This window comes from Pseudopipra pipra, chromosome 1, assembly GCF_036250125.1.
Source record: "Pseudopipra pipra isolate bDixPip1 chromosome 1, bDixPip1.hap1, whole genome shotgun sequence".
NCBI classification, from domain to species: Eukaryota; Metazoa; Chordata; class Aves; order Passeriformes; family Pipridae; genus Pseudopipra; species Pseudopipra pipra.
This window is the reverse complement of record NC_087549.1, coordinates 152934671-152958856: the sequence shown is the minus strand read 5'-3', so window position 1 is coordinate 152958856 and position 24186 is coordinate 152934671. Positions and strand designations below refer to the sequence as shown.

The following is a 24186-nucleotide window of genomic DNA, read 5'->3' as shown; positions in this document are numbered from 1 at the left end:
GCTGTTAGTCTAAAACAGATTTATATCAGACTTGGCAGGAGGAACCCAAACAGAATCACAGAATCACTGAGGTTGGAAAAGCCCTCCAAGGTCATCAAGTCCCCCCTGTGCCCGATGCCCACCTTGTCCCCCAGCCCAGAGCACTGAGTGCCATGTCCAATCCTTCCTTGGACACCTCCAGGGGTGGGGACTCCACCACCTCCCTGGGCAGCCCCTGCCAATGCCTGACCACCCTTTCAGTGATGTCCAACCTGAACCTCCTCTGGCACAGCCTGAGGCTGTTCCCTCTCCTCCTGTCCCGTGTTCCTTGGGAACAGAGCCCGACACCCCCCAGCTCCCCCCTCCTGTCAGGGAGTTGCAGAGCCAGAAGGTCCCCCCTGAGCCTCCTTTTCTCCAGGCTGAGCCCCCCCAGCTCCCTCAATGTTTCATTAGCAGCAGTTTTTGCTAAGATCTCTTGAGTTCTGCAGGTAGAACCCCAGAAGTCTCTACAGGTTGCTGTCTAAACATTGAAAACTTAGGACCACACTGAGAACTCCCCTTGCCGGGTTCCAGCCTTCAAGTTGAGACACTTAACACTTCCTTCCATAGGAAAGTGTGTTGCCTCATGTCCTACAGCTCTCAGCACAGTCGACAGAGACTTCCAGATGTCCCAGAGGACGTGGCTGGTGGCCAGATGCCTCTGTGTAAGGGTAAAATTTTCCCACAGGTCCTGGGTTCTACGTCCAAGAAAGTATCTGAAGTGTCTTAAAGCACCTCATATGTCTTGGATGCATAAAAGTTTAAGGTCAGGTTGGATGGAGCTCTGAGCAACCTGTCTAGTGGAAGGTGTCCCTGCCCATGGCAGGGGTTGGAACTGGATGATTTTATGGTCCCTTCCAACCCAAAACCATTCTGTGGTTCTGTGATCCTATGAAGTGAGTAACTGATTCATTCCCTGGTGGCACTGAGATGTCTTTCCAGGTGGAGAAGGAAGGCGAGGAGCTGCAGATGTGGAGCTCAGTTGGACTTCAGCAGCACCTCCCGTTGGGCAGGTCAGCGAGGGGAAGTCTGTGCTTTACTGCTGTGCCACGTTTGTTTACAAGGCAAAAAGAGCTTTCCTGGCAGCTCCCAGGAAAATTTCATTTCCCACTTCACTGGAAAATGTGCCCTGAACCCAAAGCTCAGCATGACCTCTGAGGTAATCTGGGCATAACCCTTTCAGTGCGTGTTGGCAACACTTCTGCTGAGGGGAACGGGAGCCAACAGCTCCAGGATGCTGCTCAGAACATATTTCAATATGCTGATTTAATCTCCACACCTGGCCAGAGCTGTTGCAACCCTGGGGTACAAAGGTACAACACCCAGTTGGAAATACAGAAAAACAGGGGATAAAAAGCACAGCACATTGGTGTGCTGAGATGACAAAAACAGAGGTAATTGGCTTTGGCTGCTGCAGGCAGAAGTTAAGGTCAAACTCTGGCATTTTCTTTCATAAATCTGAGAATCTCTCGAGGCAGATGAAATGAATAATTTACCATCACTAGAGACAGGCTCAGTGTCATGGCTGAGCAATGTTTAAGGAACAGACTGTTATTGTTTTCCATCTTGCAGAAAGTTGAACTGAGCTCAGATTCTTCAGGGTACCCCAAGGTGCAGCTCCAGACGAAGACAAAGGTTTATGAGCAGTGACCATGTAGATACAGGGCCTTTTTCATTTTAGTTCTCTTCGAGGAAACATTTAATAAATATCCAGGATGGTTGAAAAGCTGAACCAGGACAGTGGCAAGAGTCAAAAATAAGCTGGTCTGAACTTTTATTTTATTTGCATTGAGGCCAGAACAAATCCATGTAAATGGACATTTTTTTCACTCTTATAATTCTACAGCTAAGACCAGTCTTGGCCACTGAGACAGATGTTGATCTCACTGGCGTGTTGTTCATGATAAAAATCCCCATTAAGGTCAACTTTATATCCCTGGAATAAAAGCATTAAGTCAAGCAAATCTTCTGAGGCAGTGATCCTTCTCAACACTGAAGAGGAATGCATTGAAACAATCCAATTTAGTTTAGAGGTCTGCTTTGGGATAAGAAAAATCTGCCACAGATTCTAGTGAATGGATTAATCTTCTAGATCTCTCCTTCTTTGAAAAAGGGACCTGAGAGTCAGGAAAAAAAAAAGCCCATACACTGTGTACAGCAACTCTTGGTTGTCCCTCGGGGTTCCTCTGCCTTCAGAATCCACTAAATATTAAAGATGCAAAGAAAGAACTTTTTTTGCCTCATGATCATTATTCTTGCTCTCACTTCTTCATCACTAATCCCAGGAGAAGGTCTTTTCACCTGCCTCAAACTGACATCAAACCTGTCCGGCTGTTTTAGGAAACGCTTCATTTCCTGATTTCTGATCAGCTCTGATCAAGTAACAATTAATTGATTCTGATCAGTGCAGACAGAGACAATAGTGAACACAGTGAACAGTGATGCAGTAATGAACTAACAGCCAAACAGGTTTCCCAAAAAGCAAAGAATATGGTAGAAGAAGTCCAGGACTTACGAATATTGGCTGGTTTCATTGTGCCCAACGTCTGGGGAATGCAACTTCTGGACCAAGATGCGGATGATGCAGATGAAGAGGATGAAGTTCACCTGCCAGGATGGGAAGAAAGGGAACACAGAGAGAGAGAGAGAGGCAAAACATTAGTTATTTTTCCCTGGTGAACAGAGCCCATCATTAGAGGGGAATTCCTTCCACTGCCATGTTTTTGCCATGGAACAAGCTGTGGTTAAGCAGCCATGAGCAGAGAGCCCAAAGTAAACGGACACAGGATGGCATCTTGGGCCTGACATCAGCCTGCTTGGGACTTCGTGTCATACATCCCAAGTATGATGATGTCAAGCCCATAGAGCACAGCTATGCACGACGTCCTGCCGGCGCCGGGGTGGGAAAAGAGCCTTGGGAATGAGCCGAGCGACGGATGTCAAAGCCCTCGGGAGACGCTGACATGGGACCGGCTGCTGAGCACGTCAGAGACTGAGCCAAGGAGACCAAAGCAAAACACAGAGCAGTACCCACCCCAACTCTACTCAGTGCTACTGGCCATGGCCTCCCCGGGAGAGGCTGGAGAACTTGCATGGCAAGGGATAGACCTTGTGGACACAACGGGAAACGTTCCCTCCTAGGATGTTAGACTGGGAGCTCCCCCCTGGATTTTAGATGGTTCTTTTCACTCAAAAGATCTCAAAGTGCTCCACCAACACACTCAAGCAATGTTAACCTCCCTTATTATCAAAGGTGTAGAGCTAGGAATGGCATTTTCCCAGTGGAATGCAGTAGATGGCATGGACTGAATGCAACTCTATTTGCTTGTAAGGTCTTATCCATCAAATCATCCTGTTATTCATGCAACACAGAAAATAGAAAAGCAGTGACAGATTTCTGGGGACTTAGTTTTAGTTTGGCCACAACCTCTCTCTTTATCCTTTCATGGTTACTGAATGCACAAATGGCTCTGATTTTCAGAGGCTCAGCAGCTGGAAGGGATTGTGTTAACCAGCCAATCGGACTTCCTGCGAAAACAGATTGTAACATTTCCTCCAGCAATTCCTACATTTATCTCAACAATAAGGTGAATAAAATAGACTGAAGCACATCTCTCAATTAGACACTCACTCTTCTTTCAAAGGCTATGAGTAATTGGAAATTAATGGTATTTCTTGCATGCATTGCTTAATCACTTTTTATCTATCCTGAGCCATTTATCTTGGTTTCTGCTTGTATTTATTTGCTTGTGGAAATGGTTTGTGTCTGACTTGGTGGCAAGTAAAATTTATTAGTTCAAAACATCGTTATCTAGATCAATTACACTAATGAGCATTGATAGCACACAAGATGCAGAACTGAAGGTAAGAATGGAGCATTAAATACTGGCAGTGCTGGCTTGGAGTGGACTGGGAAATATAACCTTAGCATTCCATGGTAGAACATATGGATATCAGGATACTGGAGAAGTTGTTTAATTTATTTTTTCAACCTAATCAGAGGCACTTGATGTGTTCCCAGGGCTTAATACCTTGTATATAAGATATACCTTATGTATCTTAAAGATCTTGTATATCTTGTATATGCATTTCTTCCTTACATTGAGATATACACTTTTTTTCCCGTGGATATGGAACAAATGTTGCATTACTCCCTGAAGAAACCTGCTGTTCATCAGCTGGTGGTTATCATGCCCTTCCCCTGGGACAGATTCATGGGATATCTGCCGAAGCAAAATCAGGAACTGCTGGGTAAACTTTGTTTGGCAACGAGGAAATGATTTACTGGCCAAAAGCAAATACAGACTCATTGATCCAAAGAGAATAATAGGGTGTATTTTTTGACTGAAAGCTTATCTCAGGAAAGGGAAAGTACTATCTGCAGCTTTCTATGATGACATAAATATTTTGAGATGTGTCATCTAAGTACTGTATTTCTTTTCAGTGAGGCAAACAGAGTAAAATGTCATTATTCAAATTGTTGCGGTTTTGAATCCCTGCATGACAAATGCTACAGAAAAAAAATCTTCTTGTAAAGGTCATGACGTACGTGGAATAAGAAGAATGTATGTTCTAAGGAAAGATTTCTGTCTAAAAGAAATATATTTGGTCTGTTTTCTGTTGTATTTTTTTTGTATTCCCTTCACATGTCCTTGCCTTCATTTAAGAAAACTCAGAGCTAAGTTTAACTCAAGTTCATTTGCTTTTAAGGCTTGGCTTGAAACACATAATGTTCAACAGGGATGTGAGGACTGAGTTCCTCAGAAGTGTCCTGGTTTCTGTGGTCAGAATTGATCATATCCAGAGAATTAAAATCAGACACTTTTGTTGATTTTTCTGGAAATCACACAAGCTTCTTGAGAACCGACTTTCAAAGCACACAGCTGGGATTCAGCTCTGCACTGGGTGCTATAAAAAGAGGCAAATACCCCGGGGGAATTAATCAACCCCCTTTTTTTTTATCTAGAAATTTATGGTGGGACTCATTTCATTTCGTGGTGTTGACATCCACAACTGGACAAGTCATCCTGGTCAGCTCAGAGAAACAAAGCCACTCGTAGCACAATTTATGGGGTTGAATTCAGACATCCACTGATCCATCAGGCAAAATGAGTCCTTCCTGGATCTCCAACCACATTCCTAAACCTCCTCTGGCTACACACCCAGAGTGCCCAGGGCAAGTAGGAGGTGGAATGGCCAAAGGTACATCAAATGAGCTCCACCTGAGCGGCCCAGTCACTCAAACTCTTCCGTGGTCAATGCTAAAGGTAAACATGTTTATCTGGAGGGTTTTTCCTCATCCTAAGACAGATGTTCAACATACAGTGGGATTTTTCCTGCCAGTGCATCTTCCATGGACACTTACAGAACACTTCTCAACACCCCTTCACCCCGCCCTCCACCACTTAGGACTAAAGATGGCTTTGCAGCCAGCAGAATGTGCTGATACTTTACCAAGATAGACACCAAAATAGGGGTTTTAATGATCCACCAGAATGGGGATTCCACTATTTCCTCCCAGCACCTAAAAAGAAACAAAACAAGACTTAAAACTTCAAGCACAGAAAGCAAGATATGGAACCTCTTAGGTTTTCCTAAAAGCAAAGGATATCTAGACTGGATTATTAGGACTAAACCTTGTGTGCATGAACTGGGAATGGCCAAAGACTTGCTTTGCAGAGGATCTGAGCACTGGCAGGCACCAGTTGCCCCAGACACAATCCTGAGAGCTCTTTTCCCCTTGGAAATGGAATAGGCTGGAAGATGTTCTGCAGGGTGAATGTGGGAGAGGATCGTGATCTCCTGAATTTCTCCTATACTGAGCTCTGCTCCAAGGAAATGCTGCCAAACCCACAGATCCATCAGGTCTCCAGTGCTCTCCACCCTCCTGGATGATGGTGGAGCATCTTCAGAGAGCAACTGGCACCAACAGGAACAAAACCAACCACGTCCTTCCGAAAAAGATAACAGCCAGTGGTGGGATTAGTCCCACTAAATCCATCTGCACCTGAGCTATGGATCTACTTAGAAAAGTCCATTGGGTCCAGGATGGGATTTATTTCATCCCGAAGTCAGAACTGTCTGCACACAACTCCACTCACTTGGAACTGTATTTTAAAGCCAACAAAGAAAGGACAGGAGAGGAATGATGTGGAAATGACTAATATTGCTTGGGACACATTTATCTGCAGACCTCGGTCAGGTGATGGAAGGTGCATTTTTAGGAAAGCATTCATGAAAACTGGGCTGCATTCATGTTAGAAACAGATCAGTGGAGCCTGCTGGAGACAATTCCACCTGGATTCAGCTCATCTAATTCAGGATGTTGACAGTGCAGGCAATAGCAGATAAGCAGAGGCATTTTTAGGGCACAGTTCTGAGTCCTATTTTGGGCAGCAACTTTAGAATGAAAAAAATTGCACTCCATGGACTACACTGACTAAATCTCCACTAATTCTAAAAGGAGATGGAGCAAATTGCTCACACACAGATGCTGCCAGTCAGGTGCCTTCTGCCCTCTCATTTAGAATTAAAGTGGCCCTAATTATGTCTAGTGCACTTCATTTTTAAAACAAATTCAGACAGTCTGAATGAAGGTCATTTTAATTTGGAGTTAGAATGTTTAAATGGAGGCTTAAGGTTGTTTAACTGATTTTACATAATTAGTTTATTTCATCTGGATTAATTTCCTGTAATTTTTCTCTGTAGGTAACTTTAGCATGGAAAGAATAATCTATGTTAGGTATTAGCATATCCTGTAAATTCACATTGTTTTACTTGGCACAAAAACGTAGAGCTTTAAAGCCTCCAGAAAATGCAAAGAAGTCTGTATTTTTATTAAGAATTGCTGGAGCTGAGTGGGAACATATAGTAGGAAGAATTGGTACCCAGAATGGTTAAATCCTCCTGTCTCTATCTCATTGTAGAGGCTATTTATTAACAGAGGAAATAAGGTCAGTTTTATGCAGAGAGAGTGAAAGCACAAAGGAAGTGAGTGGCCCTCAGGAAATGTGTGAGCATGACTATAAATCAAAAATGCAATGAGAAATCCTTCTCCAACCGAAATGAGGGCGAATCAGGACACACTTGGAGAGGGAGAAAATGGAATTAACTATAGGATGCAAATGTAAGAAGTGAGGGCTTGCACAGTGAGGGCAGAATAAGCACCCGATTCCGTAACTCTCTGGAGTGTTTTCCCCTAAAAACCTTTCCAATTACTGTAGCTCTTGACTACTTGAATAAAAGCAAGAAGGAAGATTGCAGAATCAAATGCATTTTACTTTCATATATCCTTGGATAACTCTGCTATCTGCCTCATTTTCTTAGCTGTGTTCTATCTGCTTCTTATATAAAATATCAAAGGCTGCTGCAAGGTTAAAGAGAATGAAGAGTAGCTCCTAAAATCTGCTTGGGAAAAGAAAAAAAAAAAAAAGAAGTTTTAGACTTTTCTGTGTGAGAGGTAAAAGGTGTGTTTGTTGAGCACCTGCTTCATGAGCACATATAGGATCAGGTTTGCAGGATGTAAAGCTCTGTTCTGAGGACTCATTTTACTTTATCATGTTGACATCTGCAACTGGGCCAAATGAAAAAATCAGGGTCTGCTCACAGATTCCCTGCAAATATCCTGACCAGGGGATTGGGAAGCAAAAAGGCTGAGGGACTGGCCTAAGCTGACATAAAACATGTGTCTTCAGGGAGATCTTGGAGCATTTCCTGGCTCGTGGTGGCAGGGGAGACCCTCTGCTCTGCTCTGGCTGCTGGGATCGTGGGTTACTTAAGCTGCAGGGCTTTCCTGGGAGATGAAGGGAGGAAGAATAATAAAGGAAAGACAGTTGAGTCCACAGGCTTACCCAACATCGAAAAAGTAAATCCTGACAATGGTCCAAGCGGTGATGAACACAGAGGGGGCACCTGGCAAGAGAAAAGAGATGGTGTCACTGTCAGAAATCATCATCAGGGTCCTCAGGGCTGTTCTCCCTCACTCTCCATCTCTCCTGAGGTGATGCCTTCCCTCAGGACTGGGCAAATGCTCCACCTTTTTAATGCTCACAGGCCAAACAGGCCAACGTGTTGCCTTCCTCTCCCACTGGCTATGTGAGACGAGTTTCCTGGAACTGCTCCCCAGCAGTTAAAATTCCTGTTGCAATGCCTAAAAAAGGACTTCAGGTGGTGAAATGCAAGGAATAGGGATCACTCCAGGCATTTACAGTGTGGACACTTGTAGCCAAGGCAGTCACCACAAGCTCTCTGCAGCATCAAAGGGGAGAAATACGTGCTTCTAACACACAGGGCATTGAGCTTTAGGACAAGAAATATGGAATATCCCTTGACTGTTTTGCCTGGACTTCCACTGACCATAAAGGGAGCCTGGAGTGACAAGTTCACATGTAGGTGTCTGTAGCTGGCCAGGTGAACCTGTCTCTGCTCCTCACTCCATGATCTTCTGCAGGACTAAGGTGGTCTTGCTCCATCACTGTGGTCCCTCTTTTCCCTGTCTCTTGTCTTGGACTAGATTTAGGTTGGAAATACTTTGGGAAGGACGTGTGTCACTTTGCTCTGTGTCACTCACAGTTTGTGTATAGTTTATTACCAGTGATTTCTGAGTGCAATGGTAATAAACCCACTGAGAACTGTAATTAGTGCATCCAAATTATTAATTCATGCATAATCCACTTCAGATCCATCACTGATGCTCTTGCAAATGATGGATGACTAAAAGACCAAAAGATCCCTCAAGCCATTTCCTGGAATTGCCCTTCTTCACTCAAGCAACCTCAGAACATATTTTCAGTGAAAGAAATTATCTTTGATTTAAAATCATTACTTTAATTCATTTTTCTTTAAGATCTGCAGCTCCAAGGTGTCGAAACAAAGGATATCTATGCACAAGGCATGTTTAAAGAAGGTCTGACCTGATTAACTGCATCTAAATCAAGACCTGCCAACGTCATCTCTTCTTGTGCTTCCAGCACAGAGAACTGTCCCTCTTTTGTGGTGTGAACCCAAGCATAACTCCTGTCACTTCCAATGGAAGTTACTCCCTGGTTGATTGATCAAATCCTGAGTCCAGATGTATCCCTGGACATGACACAATTTTATTTTATCTTTTCAAGCTTCTTCCATGCTCTCATTATTTCTCAGTTTTAGCTGTTGAGAGCATTCAGTAGAAAGCTATTTGCTTACTTAAACATAAATCTTCAACCAAATGGCATCAAGGGGAAAATAAGATCTCTGATTTCTTTTTGGAGAAAGAAAAGAAGTTGATCTGGTAGGATTAATTTGCACAGGTTAACAATTCAGTTGTGAGTTGTTTTGTGAAGAGCTTAATTCTGTCTTCCTTGGCATTTTCTCATTGTATTTTATTCTATTTCACAGAATCCTTTTATTTCTTTATTTTATTTCACTTTTTTTATTTTATTTTATTTTATTTTATTTTAATTTTATTTTATTTTATTTTATTTTATTTTATTTTATTTTATTTTATTTTATTTTTTTTATTTTATTTTATCTTTTAATAATTTTATTTTTTTTTAGACCAGATTTTTTCATTAATGCTGGAGATGCATTTAATGCATTTGCATTAAAGCTGGAGAAATCCCAAATGCAGGAAGCAGAGGGTTATCAGCATTGGCACTCAGGTGATGGGAATCCCAGGATAGCTGTCTGGCCTGAATTCAGTAAAACACAGAGGGAGTGATGGGCTGCAGTGATTGGTTCAGTCCAGGAGTTCTGCTTTGCTGGGATCCATCCTTACAATACAAGCTCACTGTGTGATATCAACTTTGGAATTCCAGTCAGGATCAAAACACTGAATGATTACAAAGGTGATGAGGAGTTTCAAGTCCACAGTCCTTAAGGAGACTGAGGAGCTCAACTACCAATTTACCCAGAACAAACTGAGTCCTTAAATACCTTTGAAGATTTAGGTTAATGAAATTGGGGCAAACCCTCTGGACATCCCTTGATCTCGCTGCTGGCTGCACGAAATCCTTGGCAGCAAAGTAACACATACAGGATCCTGGAATGGTTTGGGTTGGAAAGGACCTTAAAGATGCAGTTCCAACCCCCTGCCATGGGCAGGGACATCTCCCACCAGCCCAGGTTGCTCCAAGCCCCGTCCAACCTGGCCTTGGACACTTCCAGGGATGGGGCAGCCACAGCTTCTCTGGGCAACCTGTGCCAGGGCCTCACCACCCTGGCAGGGAAGAATTCCTTCCCAGTATCTCATCTAAGTATACTCTTTTTCAGTTTGAAGCCATCACCCCTTGTCCTGTCCCTCCATCCCTTGTATCAAGTCCCTCTCCAGCTCTCCTGGAGCCCCTTTAGGCCCTGCAAGGGGCTCTCAGCTCTCCCTGGAGCCTTCTCTTCTCCAGGTGAACCCCCCCAGCTCTCCCAGCCTGGCTCCAGAGCAGAGGGGCTCCAGCCCTCAGAGCATCTCCTCGGCATCCTCTGGACTTGCTCCAGTACATCCATGTCCTCCTTATGTTGTGGGTCTCAGAGCTGGACACAGCACTGCAGGTGGGGTCTCACCAGAGCAGAACAGAGGGGCAGAACCCCCTCCCTCAACCTGCTGGTCACGATCCCTTTGATGCATCCCAGGACACGGTTGGTTTCTGGGCTGTCAGGGCACATCCCCAGCTCGTGCCCAGCCTCTCATCCACCAGCACCCCCAAGCCCTTCTCAGGACTGTCTAATACACCTCTGCCCCACCTGAGTCCCCAGGTTTCTGGACTAAAAATGCCAGGCAGGATGTCCTGCTGGCCCTCAGTCTGGAGGAGATGCGTACCCCAGCCGATCAGGATGTACCACCAGAAGTACTTCCTCTCTGAAAAGAAGGAGATGACCAGCAGGGTGTGAAGGTACAGCCCCTCCACCAGCAGCCAGAAGAAGTTGGCCATGACACAGTACTGGAAGAAAACCATCATGGCTTTGCAGCCTACCTGGAAGAGAAGAAAGGAACAGTGGTGAACTGCAGCAGGGACACCAAACTACCAGGGAAACCTTGCTCTGTGTGTATCTTTGGGATTGCTTTGTGCAGAACCTAAAGTCCTTCTGGAATGAGTTATATGGTGAAAAGCCAAAAGCCCTACCAAGCTTTTTTGGGGTAGGCATAGTTCACACATGTTGATCTCTAAATGGACAGTGCAGAGTCCTTGAGAGCCAGCTCAGGTCTGGGTGCTGTTTGATTGAGCCTGGGAATGCACCCAGGCTTGGCAACCCTGCTGACAAACTGCTGGGCCATGATCCCAACCAGCACGGGGTTGTTCTCTGCAAGTTTTGGATGCACATCTGTGGGAAGCTGGTTTGGCATGGAGTGGATGCCAGAAGAACCCTCCAAAAAGGCACTGCCTTGAGCTGGGATCAACTCAGTCAGCTTGCTCATGGCCCCAAACCTCTCAAGAGTTCTAGAAGTGGTTTTACAACAGTCTCAGGCACATGGTGTGATTTTTGGGGTGTCCTGTGCAGGGCCAGGAGTTGGACTCCATGATTCTTGTGAGTCCCTTCCAAGTCAGGATATTCTATGATTTTGTGATCATGAGGAATGACACTGTGGACTTGGTCATCATCCTCAGTGGGGCTGCCTGCTACTGTTACCTGGCTCCTTAAACCCAAACAAATGATCCCCAGGACTAAAAAAAAAAAAAAAAAAACACAACGAAAAAAACCCCAACAAAACCCCAAAAAAACACCAACAAAAAAACCCCAAAAAAGACAAATCAAAAAATAAGTCCAATTTTAATCACTCCATGGGCCGGTATGAAATAGGACTTTGAAGAAAGCCAAGTCTACAATAAAATGCTCCTCAGTTAGGAAAACAAGGACAATAATATATATATATATATTTAAAGTAGAGGATAAGAAGGAGAAGCAGGGTAAACACACACAAGCACGAACATATTTGATTACACTGGAAATGGAGAGATTGGAAGAGGGAAGGTGCATTGGTTTTTTTCAGGAAATGAATAATTAAACACAGCAACTCGCTGCATGAAGGTTTCACTGCAGCCCAGGGAATGGGAACAGTTCCCTCACAAAAAAAAAAAAAAAATAAATAAAAAGGGAAATTTCTGACACTTAGGGACCAAACCCACTGCAAAACACCCGAAGGTAGGAATCAGCTGCCCTAAGGAATATTCCAGTGCTGGTTATTGCCCCAGCACGTGAAGAATGCAGGTTCAGCTGCAGGTTTACAGGAGGTCACCAGCTGCATCACTGAGATGCTGACTCAGCAAAAGCCCCGTTGCCTTCAGTGAGTCTGCTGGAATAACACCCTGCAAGAGAACCTGAGTCTGCTGGAATAACACCCTGCAAGAGAACCTGAGTCTGCTGGAATAATACCCTGCAAGAGAACCTGAGTCTGCTGGAATAACACCCTGCAAGAGAACCTGACTGCCAGAACTTGCTGATTAGTGGCTCTTCCCTGGTGCTCTGCACGTGCAAGGTGTGGAATTCAGAGCAATAATTGACTTGCCCCAGTGACAAGGTCCCACTTTTCCCCCATGTTCCCCTCTCCTGCTGAAAACAGTTGCTGTGAAACACACTGGTTAAAAAGGTGAGTGTGGAAAGTGTCTCCTTATTGCCACTGATCACCCCAGATTAGTTCAGTGTGTGACACTGGGGACCCTCCTGGGCTCCTGCTGAACAATTTCTGTGCCCATCAGCTCCCTGGTGAGGCAGAAGGCAGGGGCAGGGACTTGCTGCAGGGTGGGGATGGGGGAAGGTGCAGGCAGAGCAGGCAGGTAACTCCCTTCCAACTCAGAATATTCCATGTGTGACTTCAGGGACTCCCAGGGAGGGAAGGTGACACAGAGCTGAGATGACAAGGGCTGGGGATGCAGCAGCTTCATCCCTGTGGCATCACCACATTCTTTTTTTTCTCCTTCCTGCTCTTGTGTGCAGGTGGCTGTGTGACATTCCCACACCTCATTCCTCTCACCCAAATCCTGAGTGCCTGCTGAGTGTGTGTGTGCAGCCAGCACAGGGATTTGAGGGTGTGAGTGGACTCAGCCCCACTGGGGCCACTGAATCCTTCCAGGGTTTCACTTTATCAATATTTGGCCCTGACTCAGCAGCTCACAAGGTGAGACACGAGGTTTAAGGGGGCAGTTTTGAGGCATCTCAGCCACACGCTCATAAAATATGGATTCCCTTCGGGGGTTGTACATTAGGGAATCCTTTCTGGATGGCTGCACTGCACTAATGGCACAGGCACGAGGCTGGAGCACACCACAAGGAACTGCAAGACTTTACAGGACAGGGAAAAGCTGCTCACAGAAAGTGCACATCATTTCTGACCATCAGGGACTCTCAGGAAGGGATTTCCAGCCTGACTTTGCTGTAGAGAGCAGGAGCTGTGCTGAACTCAGGCTGTGACAGCAGAAACCCCAGATCTGGGAGCCTAAATCCATCACCTCTTCTCCCTTATTGGCAACCTTTGCTTTTGTGGTGTTCTCTGGCCCTACTTTCTCCCCTAAAATGGTGGTGGCTTGTTACAGACCTGAGGTGGATCACAGCCAGCAGTTGGACTTGCTGATATCAGAGGTCTTTTCAGTATTAATAATTCCATGGTTTTATTCTTCTATTCCCATGGGCAGCAGCTGGGTTTTGGCATCTTCTTCCCTGAGAGACCTGCAGCAGATCAATTCTTTGCACCTTGCTGAGGGGGATTTGCCTGTTTGAGCAGTTGCTCCCACCCCTGGAATTTTGGGGTTTACCTGGAGAAAAGCTACTTTTGTGGACCATTTTGAGCACCTCTTGCAGCCAGGGATCCCCTGCAGCACGGGGATGTTCTGCAGAGTTGGAACTGGAACAGAGCTGGATGCACTGTCCTGTCTTTAAAATTAAATAATGATATTTTTTTTGCTGCCTGGGTTTGCCACTATTGCCTAAAGTGGGCAAATTTATATCAGACCAGATATTTCTATGAGAGGTGCACTTGCCCTGTTGAATCCTCTTTGACATCTGACTCGGAGACACATTTGGAAAACAGCCCTTCCTGGCTTTTGAGAGACTTTATTACATACAGCCCTTGATAATGGGTCTCTACCTTTCTGATTGATTAGATTCAGCCTCAGAGAGGCTGTTATAGTACTGGGAAATAAAATCCATGTTTATGTAAGATGTTTTACCCTTTAGATGACAGACACTGGGCAGAGATGAGCCATTACACCTCACTGAAGGTTTTTTTTTCATGAAGAGCAGAACTCATGATGTGTCAGCATTGAAAGACTAGCACAGACTATTTTTAGAACAGACATTTTCAGCAGGAAAAGCTGCATTACTTTGCTGCTTTTTCTACTCTCTCCCCTTCTACTATCTCATTTACAACAGCTTATTTCCCTGTTTTTCTTCAGGGACTTTGCCCTGCTCATGTCCACATGGGACATGGCAGTGAGATGGTTTCCCTTGGCTTTGTGGATGGCACATCCACCCAAGTGGCTCCTCTCTTCTTCCCCTCTTTGGAATTGTAAAAAGAAATTGAAAAAAGAAAAAGAGAAAAAGCAGAGAAAAAAGAAAAAGAAAAAAGAAAAAGAAAAAACAGAAAGGAAAAGAAAATGAAAAATAAAGGGAAAAAGAAATGGAAAAAGGGCTAATTTAGGCTTAGCACACTTAACCTTTTGTGTAACAGCAGAAAAAAGGCAAATTAAAAACAAACAAACCAGAGTGCTTGGCAAAAAGCCATCACTTTCATTTCTTCCCTCATTTTAATTGCAGCTCTAGTCTAGAGTCAAACAGATTAGCAATAAAAAAAGCCCCACAAAGTTTATGTTCCATCATGAAAGGGAATTGAGGTCTATTCAAACAAGAAAACTCCTAAATCAATTGAGTGCCTTTGTCTCCTTCCTTCCCTCCCAATCATGGAGCTTGACAAGCAAATAACTTCAAATAATAAACTGCTGCACTAGAGGGTGACTCTTCAAATTTTCCTGGAGGATGCACAGAAATTTTGGGTGTCAAGGACTTAACAATGTAAATGAATGAGATGAATGAATAAATGAATAAAGAAATGTGATTAAAGAAATTCTTAAAATGCCACTTGACAGAAACTAAGTGGTTTATGATTGAGGCCCATAGACCTCAGTTTGTGAGGGCCTGAATTGTCAAGTTAAAATTCTCAGCTAAAGCAATTTCCCATCTCTCAGGTCAAATAAAAGACCTTCATGGGAATCATCATCTTATGGCTTGATGATGGAGCTTGAGCCCTTTGTGACTTCAAGTCTAAGTATTAAAAATATATTATTAAAAATAGAGATAGATCAACTTAAGTGGATTCACAGTGACCCTCTATCTCAGGCACAGGGATAAGAGGCCCCAAACACACGTTTTTCCCTGTTAACATCTTGCTCTGCACCAGTGGTGCCCCAGAAACATTATGCAGGAAAGCTCTTAAGCCTTGGCAGTGGCAAAATATTCCATTTATCTTAACCTGCTTCCCTCCAGGTCACAATCCATTACATTTCCATGCACCCATCGTTGTCTGAGAGGACACACTGGAATACTTTCTCCCTGTCAGCTGTCACTGGGCAATTCATGAAGCCATTATAACCTGGATTTGTGTCTGAGCTTGGGGATTTGTCACCACTTTCATGAAGCAGAAATGCCACTCCTGTGCAGACACACACAGGAACACTCACACTGCTTCAACAAGGTGAGTCCTCCCTGCTCCCATCAAGACTGTGGAAGAATGGAGACATTTGGAAGAAGTCATTGGGATCAATCTCTATCTCTTTCCCGGGCCTTCACTTCCACTTGGAACAAGGCTGGGCTAGTTGAGTAATTCCCAACTAGTGCACCTGGATAAGATTATTATTCCTCTGGTTAGAGCATCATTTCTCCAGCAATAGCTCAACCCATATGGAACCCAAAGTCCCAAGAGACAAACCTGTTTTTTCCCTGTGCTTTCACCTCCTCAGTGCCAGCTGAAAATGGCATTTAGAGAATCCTGGAATGGTTTGGGTTGGAAGGGACCTGAAAGCTCACCCAGTTCCAATCCCCTGCCACGGGCAGGGACACCTTCTGCTATCCCAGGTTGCTCCAAGCCCTGTCCAACCTGGCCTTGGACACTTCCAGGGGTCAGATCCTGCACTGCAGAGACCTTGAGAAATGCATTAAAACAGATGAAGCTGTACCAGTTCACACCAACAAAAAATGTGATCCACATGACTGCCATAACTTTATGCCTTTCCCATTTCCAACACAGGCTTCCTTAAATATAGTGCTATCCTGTTAGATTCAGTAGGAAGCTCTTCTGTCTGCTTTTCCTCACATTAGAAGCAAGTTTAAGCCCCCTGACTGTGACCCTCAAAGCTATTTAAGCATTTCTCTTCACCCATTTTAACAGCTCTCAGCCTTTGAGGGACTCAGCCTTTCGAGGTCGCCTCTCAGGAACACTCATTTGATTTTTGGGGGCAGTCTTGGGAGTATTTCTGAGATGGTGATTAGCTCTGGCTGGTCTAGCCTGTGCTCCAGGTGACTCAGAGTTGAGTTGAGATGTAAAAATAGAATTATCTTGGTGAAGGGGTGAACTGTGCCTGTTTTGTGCTCGTCAGTCACAGAATAATGGTGCTTCAGAACACATCTTCAGTGATAAGGCAAATCAAACACAAGGCAGCAAGTAAAGAGAGAGGGTGAGCAGAGTTTTAACGATGCCCTTCCTCACACTTTGCACATTTTCTCTCATTTTTATCACTACTGCTTTGCTTTAAGGTGCCAGCCCATGACTGGGGCACTGCTGTGACAGTCACTCGAGCAAAGAAAGTTCCTCCTCCAGAGCTCTTCCATAGTCTCACTTCCTGCCTTCCCTCCTGGGTTACTTTCAGGACATCTCCATTGCTTCCCCAAGCTTTCTTTCTCTTGTTTTTTACTTGTTTGTATTATTTACAGGAGCATTCTCTAAGGCTTTTTTCTTTTTTTTCCTTTTTATTCCTTCCCCCCTTGTTTTTCGGTGAACCTTGAGATTGCAGCAGTGATCAGGAGATAGGGAGAGATCAGTAGATTTGGAGTGATCAGCAGACATGAAGAGATCACCAGATATGTGGATAACAGTCCACAGAAGTTGCCTGGAAGATGCAAATCTCTTTATCTAATCTGATGGTCAAAATAAAGACTGAGGAGATGGGTGTGTCAGGTCTGTGTTGTGACAGCAAGTCCATTGGAACTCATATTTCCTGAAGCCAACAGGCACCATTTGGTTGGATTTCACAGGCATTTGTGGACAGGGTGAGGGGCTTCAGGTCATACATGAGTAGAAAAGCACAGTGGGAAACTTATACTTTCCATAAGTAGTGATTTTTCATTTTCTCCTTGTGCTGCTCCTTGGGATGAAAACCAAATGTTTCCCTCCCAAAACAAGGTGGACCTCATGTCACACTGGGCATCAGTTCCATGGCAGGACAGACTGTAAGGCATCTCCTGATCTCAGTAGCACCCTTGGGCCTGGCTGGACCCACTGAGCTCAGTGGAAGGGGTACAATTCTGCAGGAACGGGCTGAGCTACTGAAAAAAGGGTCAGCTGATGTATTTACACATTTTGGGGACTGACCCAACTTTAATTGAAGTAAAGGGAAGAATCACACTGTCTTCAGAGCTCTGCTCTTCCTCCCAAGCCACCTAAAGTTGAGCAGATGCTGTTAAAGAGCTCATCCCTCCTCTGTGTAGGTGGGAGCAGCCTTTCCTGAAGGATATAACCCAATAAAATGGCTGAGTCTCTAATATTTGCTTCACTTTTGCACAACTGCATAAAAAAGGTTTCTACTCTTCCATCTCTCCATGAGCCTGAATATCATGGTCCTCCCAGATGGATCTGATGAACCTCAGATGGGGGTGCATTGGAAAAGAAAATGTCTCTGTCTTCAACTTCCATAAATAAAGTTCATTTTGGGGCTTGGAGCTCTTATGAGTTTGGTCTGAGGAATTTCGTGTGGAAACTCCCAATTTTTCACTCTTATATGTGTAAGTTCACAGTTGCTGAAGTCCCAACCTCCTTTGCAAAGAATATTTTTTTTTGTTGGAATTTTTTTCTTACTGGAATACAACACCAAAAAAGATAAATGATGTGGCTGAATCTTCAGCAGAACTAAATTTTCAGAGTTCAAAACTCAAGCCTGAGTTTAATCTGTAGAATGGGATCTTTGTTTATGGCAAACTGTTGGTTTTTTTTTTTTGTTCAGCAAGACTGGAAATGTAAGAAGTTCATCATTATTATGGTATCCAGATATGAGAGTAATGAAACCATAAAAACCCCGATCCATAAACCCACAAAAAATCAAATGAAACAACAACTGAAGTGTTCAGTTCAATCCTTCCACCAGGTTTGCTGTTTTGGCTGCTGTGTTTCACAGGGTGTTCCCCAGGGAGACAAGGAAAGGGGAAGATAAAGTGTGGGAATGCCAAGACACAAAGTCACTAGACCTAAGAAAACAAGTGTGAAAAACTAAACCTTCTGAGGAGGCATCTTGAGCCTGGCAGTGAAAAAAAAACCCACAAAAGGAAAAGGCAAATCCAGGTGGGAAAATGCAATTTTTCCCACAGTATGAGCAATTGTTGGATGCAACAAAGCCACAGGGGGCGAGTTTTCCCTCAGGAATGGCCAGATACTGAGACAGAACATAACCTGAATCAAAATGAATGAAAATGGACAGTTATTGAAGAGATCCAAGTGGGTGGTTCCACGGAGCCCTCTGAGCCTGATCATCTCTGCACCCAAGTGCTCAAAGCCCAGACTAACACAGCTGAGCACAGGCATGTTTTTAAGCCTTTGAAGAAAACAGGATGATTCAGTTACACATAATTACAGATGTACTTTGTCACTGAAGGCTTGACAGAGAGGGGAAAAAGTGTTTTTGGTCTACTCAGGGCTGTTGGCACCTTGGGCAACGTGCTGTGTGTGGCCACCAGACCCCTCTGCTGGTTCCACCCCTCGACAAAAATTCAAGGTCCCTGCAGTGCTTTGTTTCCCACTGGAAAACCCCTCAGTGGACTTTTGGCCTAAATACTTCTACCTGAGCCAAGTGATCCACACTGTGCCTAGAAACAAGTCTGTTAGGAGTTGGACACTTGGGAAGAGGAGAAAGTGTGAGGGATGTTTGTAAAGCCACCAATGCTGAGTTTCCTTGAGGTGGGACAAAGACCTCGAGCAGGTGCTGGGCTCAGTGACCATTTAAACCTGTCACATTTAGGCATGAAAACAAGCCCTGCTTACCAACTCGGGGTTTCTGCCCATTGAAAACAGGTTGATTTTTTTCACCCAGCCAGCAGGAATTTTCTCTCCCCCAGGAGAGGATTTATCAAGAAAGTAGGATCAAGGAATTCCTGGAGGCTCCGGGTGCCACACATCACTCTGAAAACATCACCCAGTGCATGTGCTGGCTCACATGAGGACTCAGTGATGCTCATCACACATATTTTGGCTACATTGAGCCCGAAATGCTTACAGCCACATTCCCAGGCTCCATAGGAATGCCCAACAAACTTAATTTTTCAGGGTGTTCACATTGAACTCAATGGTAATCCAAAATTATCTGAGTTTAAAATGAGTTAATGCCATAACTGAGGTTTCCCACACGAGGTAAAATGAAGTAAAAATGCAGTAAAACCTATGGAAAAGTTGTTTGTTTTCTTTTTTTCAATTGCATATACACCTTCATGTATTGCAGTTCCCAGTTGATTTAAACATGGACATATTTGTTGGAGAGCTTAACATATTTTTGTATGGCTGGTGCATAAAACATAATTTTAAATCTTCTTACTGCTACAGGTAATACCAAGTTCAGGAATTTGGTCCCTTCATCAGAAATGCTGGGAGAGGCCTCTATTTATTTGGATTTTGCATCCCTAAATCTGTTCTGGGAGGGGGGTGTCTTTATCTTTTATTCCTTGGAGGAACTAAGAGTGGTACTTTCTCTTCTAATAGAACACTTTTATTGCTTTGGGTTTGCCCTGTTTTAAACCAGCACAGTGGTGACAGCACTCACAAAACTGTTAAAATCTCTCCTCAGACTGAATGAGCTCAAGGCCACATCCAGCCATTACACACAAAACCTTCAGGAAACTGTGTATAAAGTCCTGGGTTCATGAATTAGTCCCCAGGTCTCCCAAGTCAAACTTTATCCTGCAATTTCAAAGCACAAACAACTCAAGCCAAGCCAACCCAACCAAACCCATGGGAACACAATGGATTTTGTAACTATTTCTCCAACCAGATGAATGTTAGGAAAAGCATTTTGACTGTGTTTTATGCAGGTATTTTTTTCACTATAACTTGAAGGTTTGTCCATAAGGTTGGTTCGAGACAGGTTGTGCAGATTTTGCAAGGGGTTGTGCAGCAGAGACAGATTTGTTCCACACAATTTTATAACCCTTGTGTATCATCCAGCCATTCACCCTGAGCTGGTGCTTAACTTAAAAGTTCTCTGATGGGGATAAACACACCCCATGGGTCTACCTGAAAGCACAGTGGCTTCCAGGAGCTGTGGATTCTTCAGGAAAATTCCTGTATTTCTGTTTCTGGATGGAAACACTTCTCACACAGCTCTCTGTGGTCACGTCCCAGTCACGACCCAGTGCAAATCCCCCCAGGGGTGAGGGGTTAGTTCAAGCTCCATGGTTTGTTGGGTTCTTGGCTCCTCTGCCAACTGGCATCAGTGGAATTTTTTTATTCCAGCTTCCATGTCATTCTAACCATTCATGGACTCTCCAAGGAAAAACCAGTTGCAAGAACACAGATCCCAGTGAACCACTGGGAGGGAAAAGCACGGAGGGACATTCCAAAGGGAACACTTCCTGCTGCAGACAGTGTTCTTGGGAAAAGCTGAAAGGAGGCTGCAACTGAGAGATGCTGGAGCAGAAAGTTCATTGTAACAGCAGGGACAGGACTCAGGGTTAGGATACAGAAAAGCCAGAAGGCAAGGAATAAACTGGAAGGATGGAAGAGAAAGAGCAGCTTTTTCTGGTGCTGTGTGGCACCAAAAAACAGGTCCAGAAGGGATTTGCTGGATTGCTGTTCCCAGTCTCCTGCTATTGCCAGCAAGCATAATGTTATGTTATAAGCATAATGTAATGTTATGAATTTGCTATGGAGGGTTCTTTTTTTCTTTTTTTTTTTTTGAATGATTTGTGATCACATCTCTTCGTTTTGGTGATTTCAATTTCCTGCTTAAATTTACCCATGGCTGGTGTCCCCTTACATCAATATGGCCTTTAGATAAACAGCCCTTCTCCCTCCTCAATGTTTGCTCCAGCTGATAACACTGAAAGTGAAAAAAAAAAAATCCCAACTCCTTTATTCCCTTCATTTATTGTCCCAGTAGGGAAATCTCACAGCTGCAGACAGAGAGCGTGGGAGACAGGTCCAGGTGAAAAATAGATGATGATGTCTACACATGGATTTCCTGCCAAACTCCTGCAGAGGTGGGGTCACTGGAGCCCAGGGAGCCCATCCAAATCCAGGTGCCTTATTCCAAATGAGGTGAACAGCTCTCCAGGCTCCAGTGAACATATTAATTAGAGCTTGACTGACTGTGGTTGCACTTTACACACTCATGTACAGGCACTTACCTCAAGGATACCTGGAGTTAGTTACGTGAATCTGGGTCTGACTCTGGAGGGAAAGGGGTTATTGAATCCCTAAACACAGCACTGCAAGTGTCCTTGGACCAGGATATCCAAATATTAGCATGTGGCTGGGAGATGGACACCAGGCTGACAGGAACCCCAAAATCTCGTAGAGCCTCGGGTGTGGGTTTGACCTCACGGAATTGTTGAGGTTGGAAAACACCTCTAAGATCAGCAAGTCCAACCTCACAAGGGGACAAGATGCCTATAAATTTTTGACTCTGATAATAAATATATTCCCTTTCCATATAATTTGACCTGCAGCAATCATATTTTTTCTTTCAAACAAGAAAAAAACCCCCCGAAACCTTCCCGAAGTCCTGTCCCTCGTGCACTTGCAAAGTGATTTTTGGTGCATTGTTTAAGAGGGGCAACAGAATAAGGTGGAAACTTCAAAGTGCAAGGCTACTTACTGAACTCACAAAGCAGTGCTCGGATTCTCCACTTTCAAACAGGATGACATCTTTGATGAAGACTGCAATGGCTCTCATGATGAAGGACATGAAGAGATGCATGTGAATATAATTTCGAGTGCAGTGTAGTTTTCTGTCGGGAAGAGATGAAACATTTCTGAATAGCCAGGCTTCTCAAAAGGGGTTATTTACCTATTTGCATGTGTCTTCTGCCAAGATATGGAGTTACAATTAAACATCAGAAACCCCGAGACAGGCTCTGTTCTGATGTACATCACCACAAATCCACTTAAGCCTTTTTAAATCCACAAAACGTGGTGATCCACAGATCTGCAGCAGTGCTGCTGCTTTTTCATTATTCAGAAAAGCAGGAGAAAATACAGAATGACAGAAAACAGGTCCATCCCACTGCTCTCTGCTGGAAAAGAAATGTTTTCCACTGAGCAGCCTGGGCTCACAATAAAGGGCTGTTTTCTACAGAATGTTTGTACTGCAATCATTATTTCCAAAGTGAAATGTTTGTTCAAGAAGGGAAATAAATTCTTAGCCTCTGTTGCCAAAATTAACACATATTACAGACTTTCTGGAGCAACATGAACTATATTATTACTTAAAAAATACTGGTTGTTAATGATACTGAGAACACCACCTGAAATCATCTAGTTTAAAGCATAGATTGGGTGAAACTTCTGGTAGTTGATTTGATAAATCAGGAAAAAATATTTAAAATCATATTAAAATAATAATCTGTGTCTGAGAATTGTATTTCTTCTGTTAAGCTCACAGTGTCTCAAGAATGTGAAGAAAAAGTTATTCATCAAAGGCATATCTGAAAAAAAGTGCAAAGCAGTTAAAAAAGAAATTATATATAATATTATTTTAAGATACAAATGATGAAATTGGCAATAAATGTACACTTGTATCCTGCACAATAATTACATTCCTTTTACTTTATTGTATATATTAATCTTATTAGCATGAGAGGGGGGAATATTCTCCAGAGAAAAATCAGCATTTGGTTAAACACACATTTTGAAGATGAATTTTGATCAAGTAGGTTTTTTTTTTCTTTTTTTTTCAAGTGGGACTTTACACCAGCTACGTGAAGAGCCCCATACTCTGCAGATGGGTACTTTGTACAGACACCAGAGCCACAACAGACCTCGCTCAGCAGCACAATCAAATTAGCAGCTCCTAATGAGTCCCTGTGCCGTGGCAGAGGTTGTGCTCCTGATCTGGGGTGATGCCAGGATAATGTAGCTGAGCTGAGTTCTCTCTATTTGCAGGTGAAGGGAAGTCAAATGACTCTGTTTCCCACAAAGGAACAGCGTGAACCTCCACAGTTTCATCAGCCTGGCACCTTGTACCTTGTTGAGATAATCTGCATATGGGTCTGATTCACTCCTCCCTTGTGAGAGGAGAGAACACATGGGTGAAGAGCAAAGTTCTTGAAAGGTGAGGCCAGTCTTGGTCTAAGTGTGAGAGTTATATCCTAGAATATAAGCTCTTTCCTACAGGAGGAGGGGGAACCACATCTTTGCTGAACAGATCTTTGCTGTTCTCCCTTTACAGAAACAACTTTATAATAGGAGATAACTTATATGCAGACTTCTTCATTTGAGGCACCCAAATTTTGATGCCTGATTCATTTATAAACAAGAGACTGAGGATTAATTAATTTGCTGCAGTCTGGGCTTCGAATGCCACTTGATAAGCTGCAGAGTATCTGCCCATCAGTCCATAAGGGCCTGGGTCTCCTAATGGTCCTTCATTGTATCTGCTACCCTTGTGCACATCTCAGAGCCACCAGCATGACTAAAATGGCTCTGGGTGTTTCTGTCTTGCCATAAAACTACAGCAGGAAGTGTTTCTTAAATAGGCTTTGGGAGGGAACAGGCTGCCCAGAGAAGCTGTGGCTGCCCCATCCCTGGAAGTGTCCAAGGTTGGACGGGGCTTGGAGCAACCTGGGCTAGTGGAAGGTGTCCCTGCCCATGGCAGGGGGTTGGAATGAGATGATCTTTAAGGTCCTTTCCAACCCAAACCATTCTAGGATTTGGTGATTCTAGGTAGTTTTGGAGTGTGATTAATCTGTGCCATTTTGAATACCTACTTTGAGTAGAAATTCCATAGTATCCATATATCT

General features: G+C 43.9%; 1 protein-coding gene and 1 long non-coding RNA gene across 2 annotated transcripts in view; both read right to left on the bottom strand.

Annotated features, from left to right (window-relative positions):
• LOC135404764 (uncharacterized) overlaps positions 1-24186 on the bottom strand; it is a 204261-nt gene that overhangs the window by 109738 nt on the left and 70337 nt on the right. The window lies entirely within an intron of this gene.
• LOC135404739 (vasoactive intestinal polypeptide receptor-like) overlaps positions 1-24186 on the bottom strand; it is a 106117-nt gene that overhangs the window by 12219 nt on the left and 69712 nt on the right. The window contains exons 6-10 of the mRNA XM_064639484.1: positions 22044-22176; positions 10805-10958; positions 7869-7929; positions 5473-5542; positions 2534-2625 (exon numbers count right to left, since the gene is read on the bottom strand). Coding sequence (XP_064495554.1) covers positions 2534-2625; positions 5473-5542; positions 7869-7929; positions 10805-10958; positions 22044-22176 — 510 coding nt within the window. The remainder of the gene's footprint in view (positions 1-2533; positions 2626-5472; positions 5543-7868; positions 7930-10804; positions 10959-22043; positions 22177-24186) is intronic.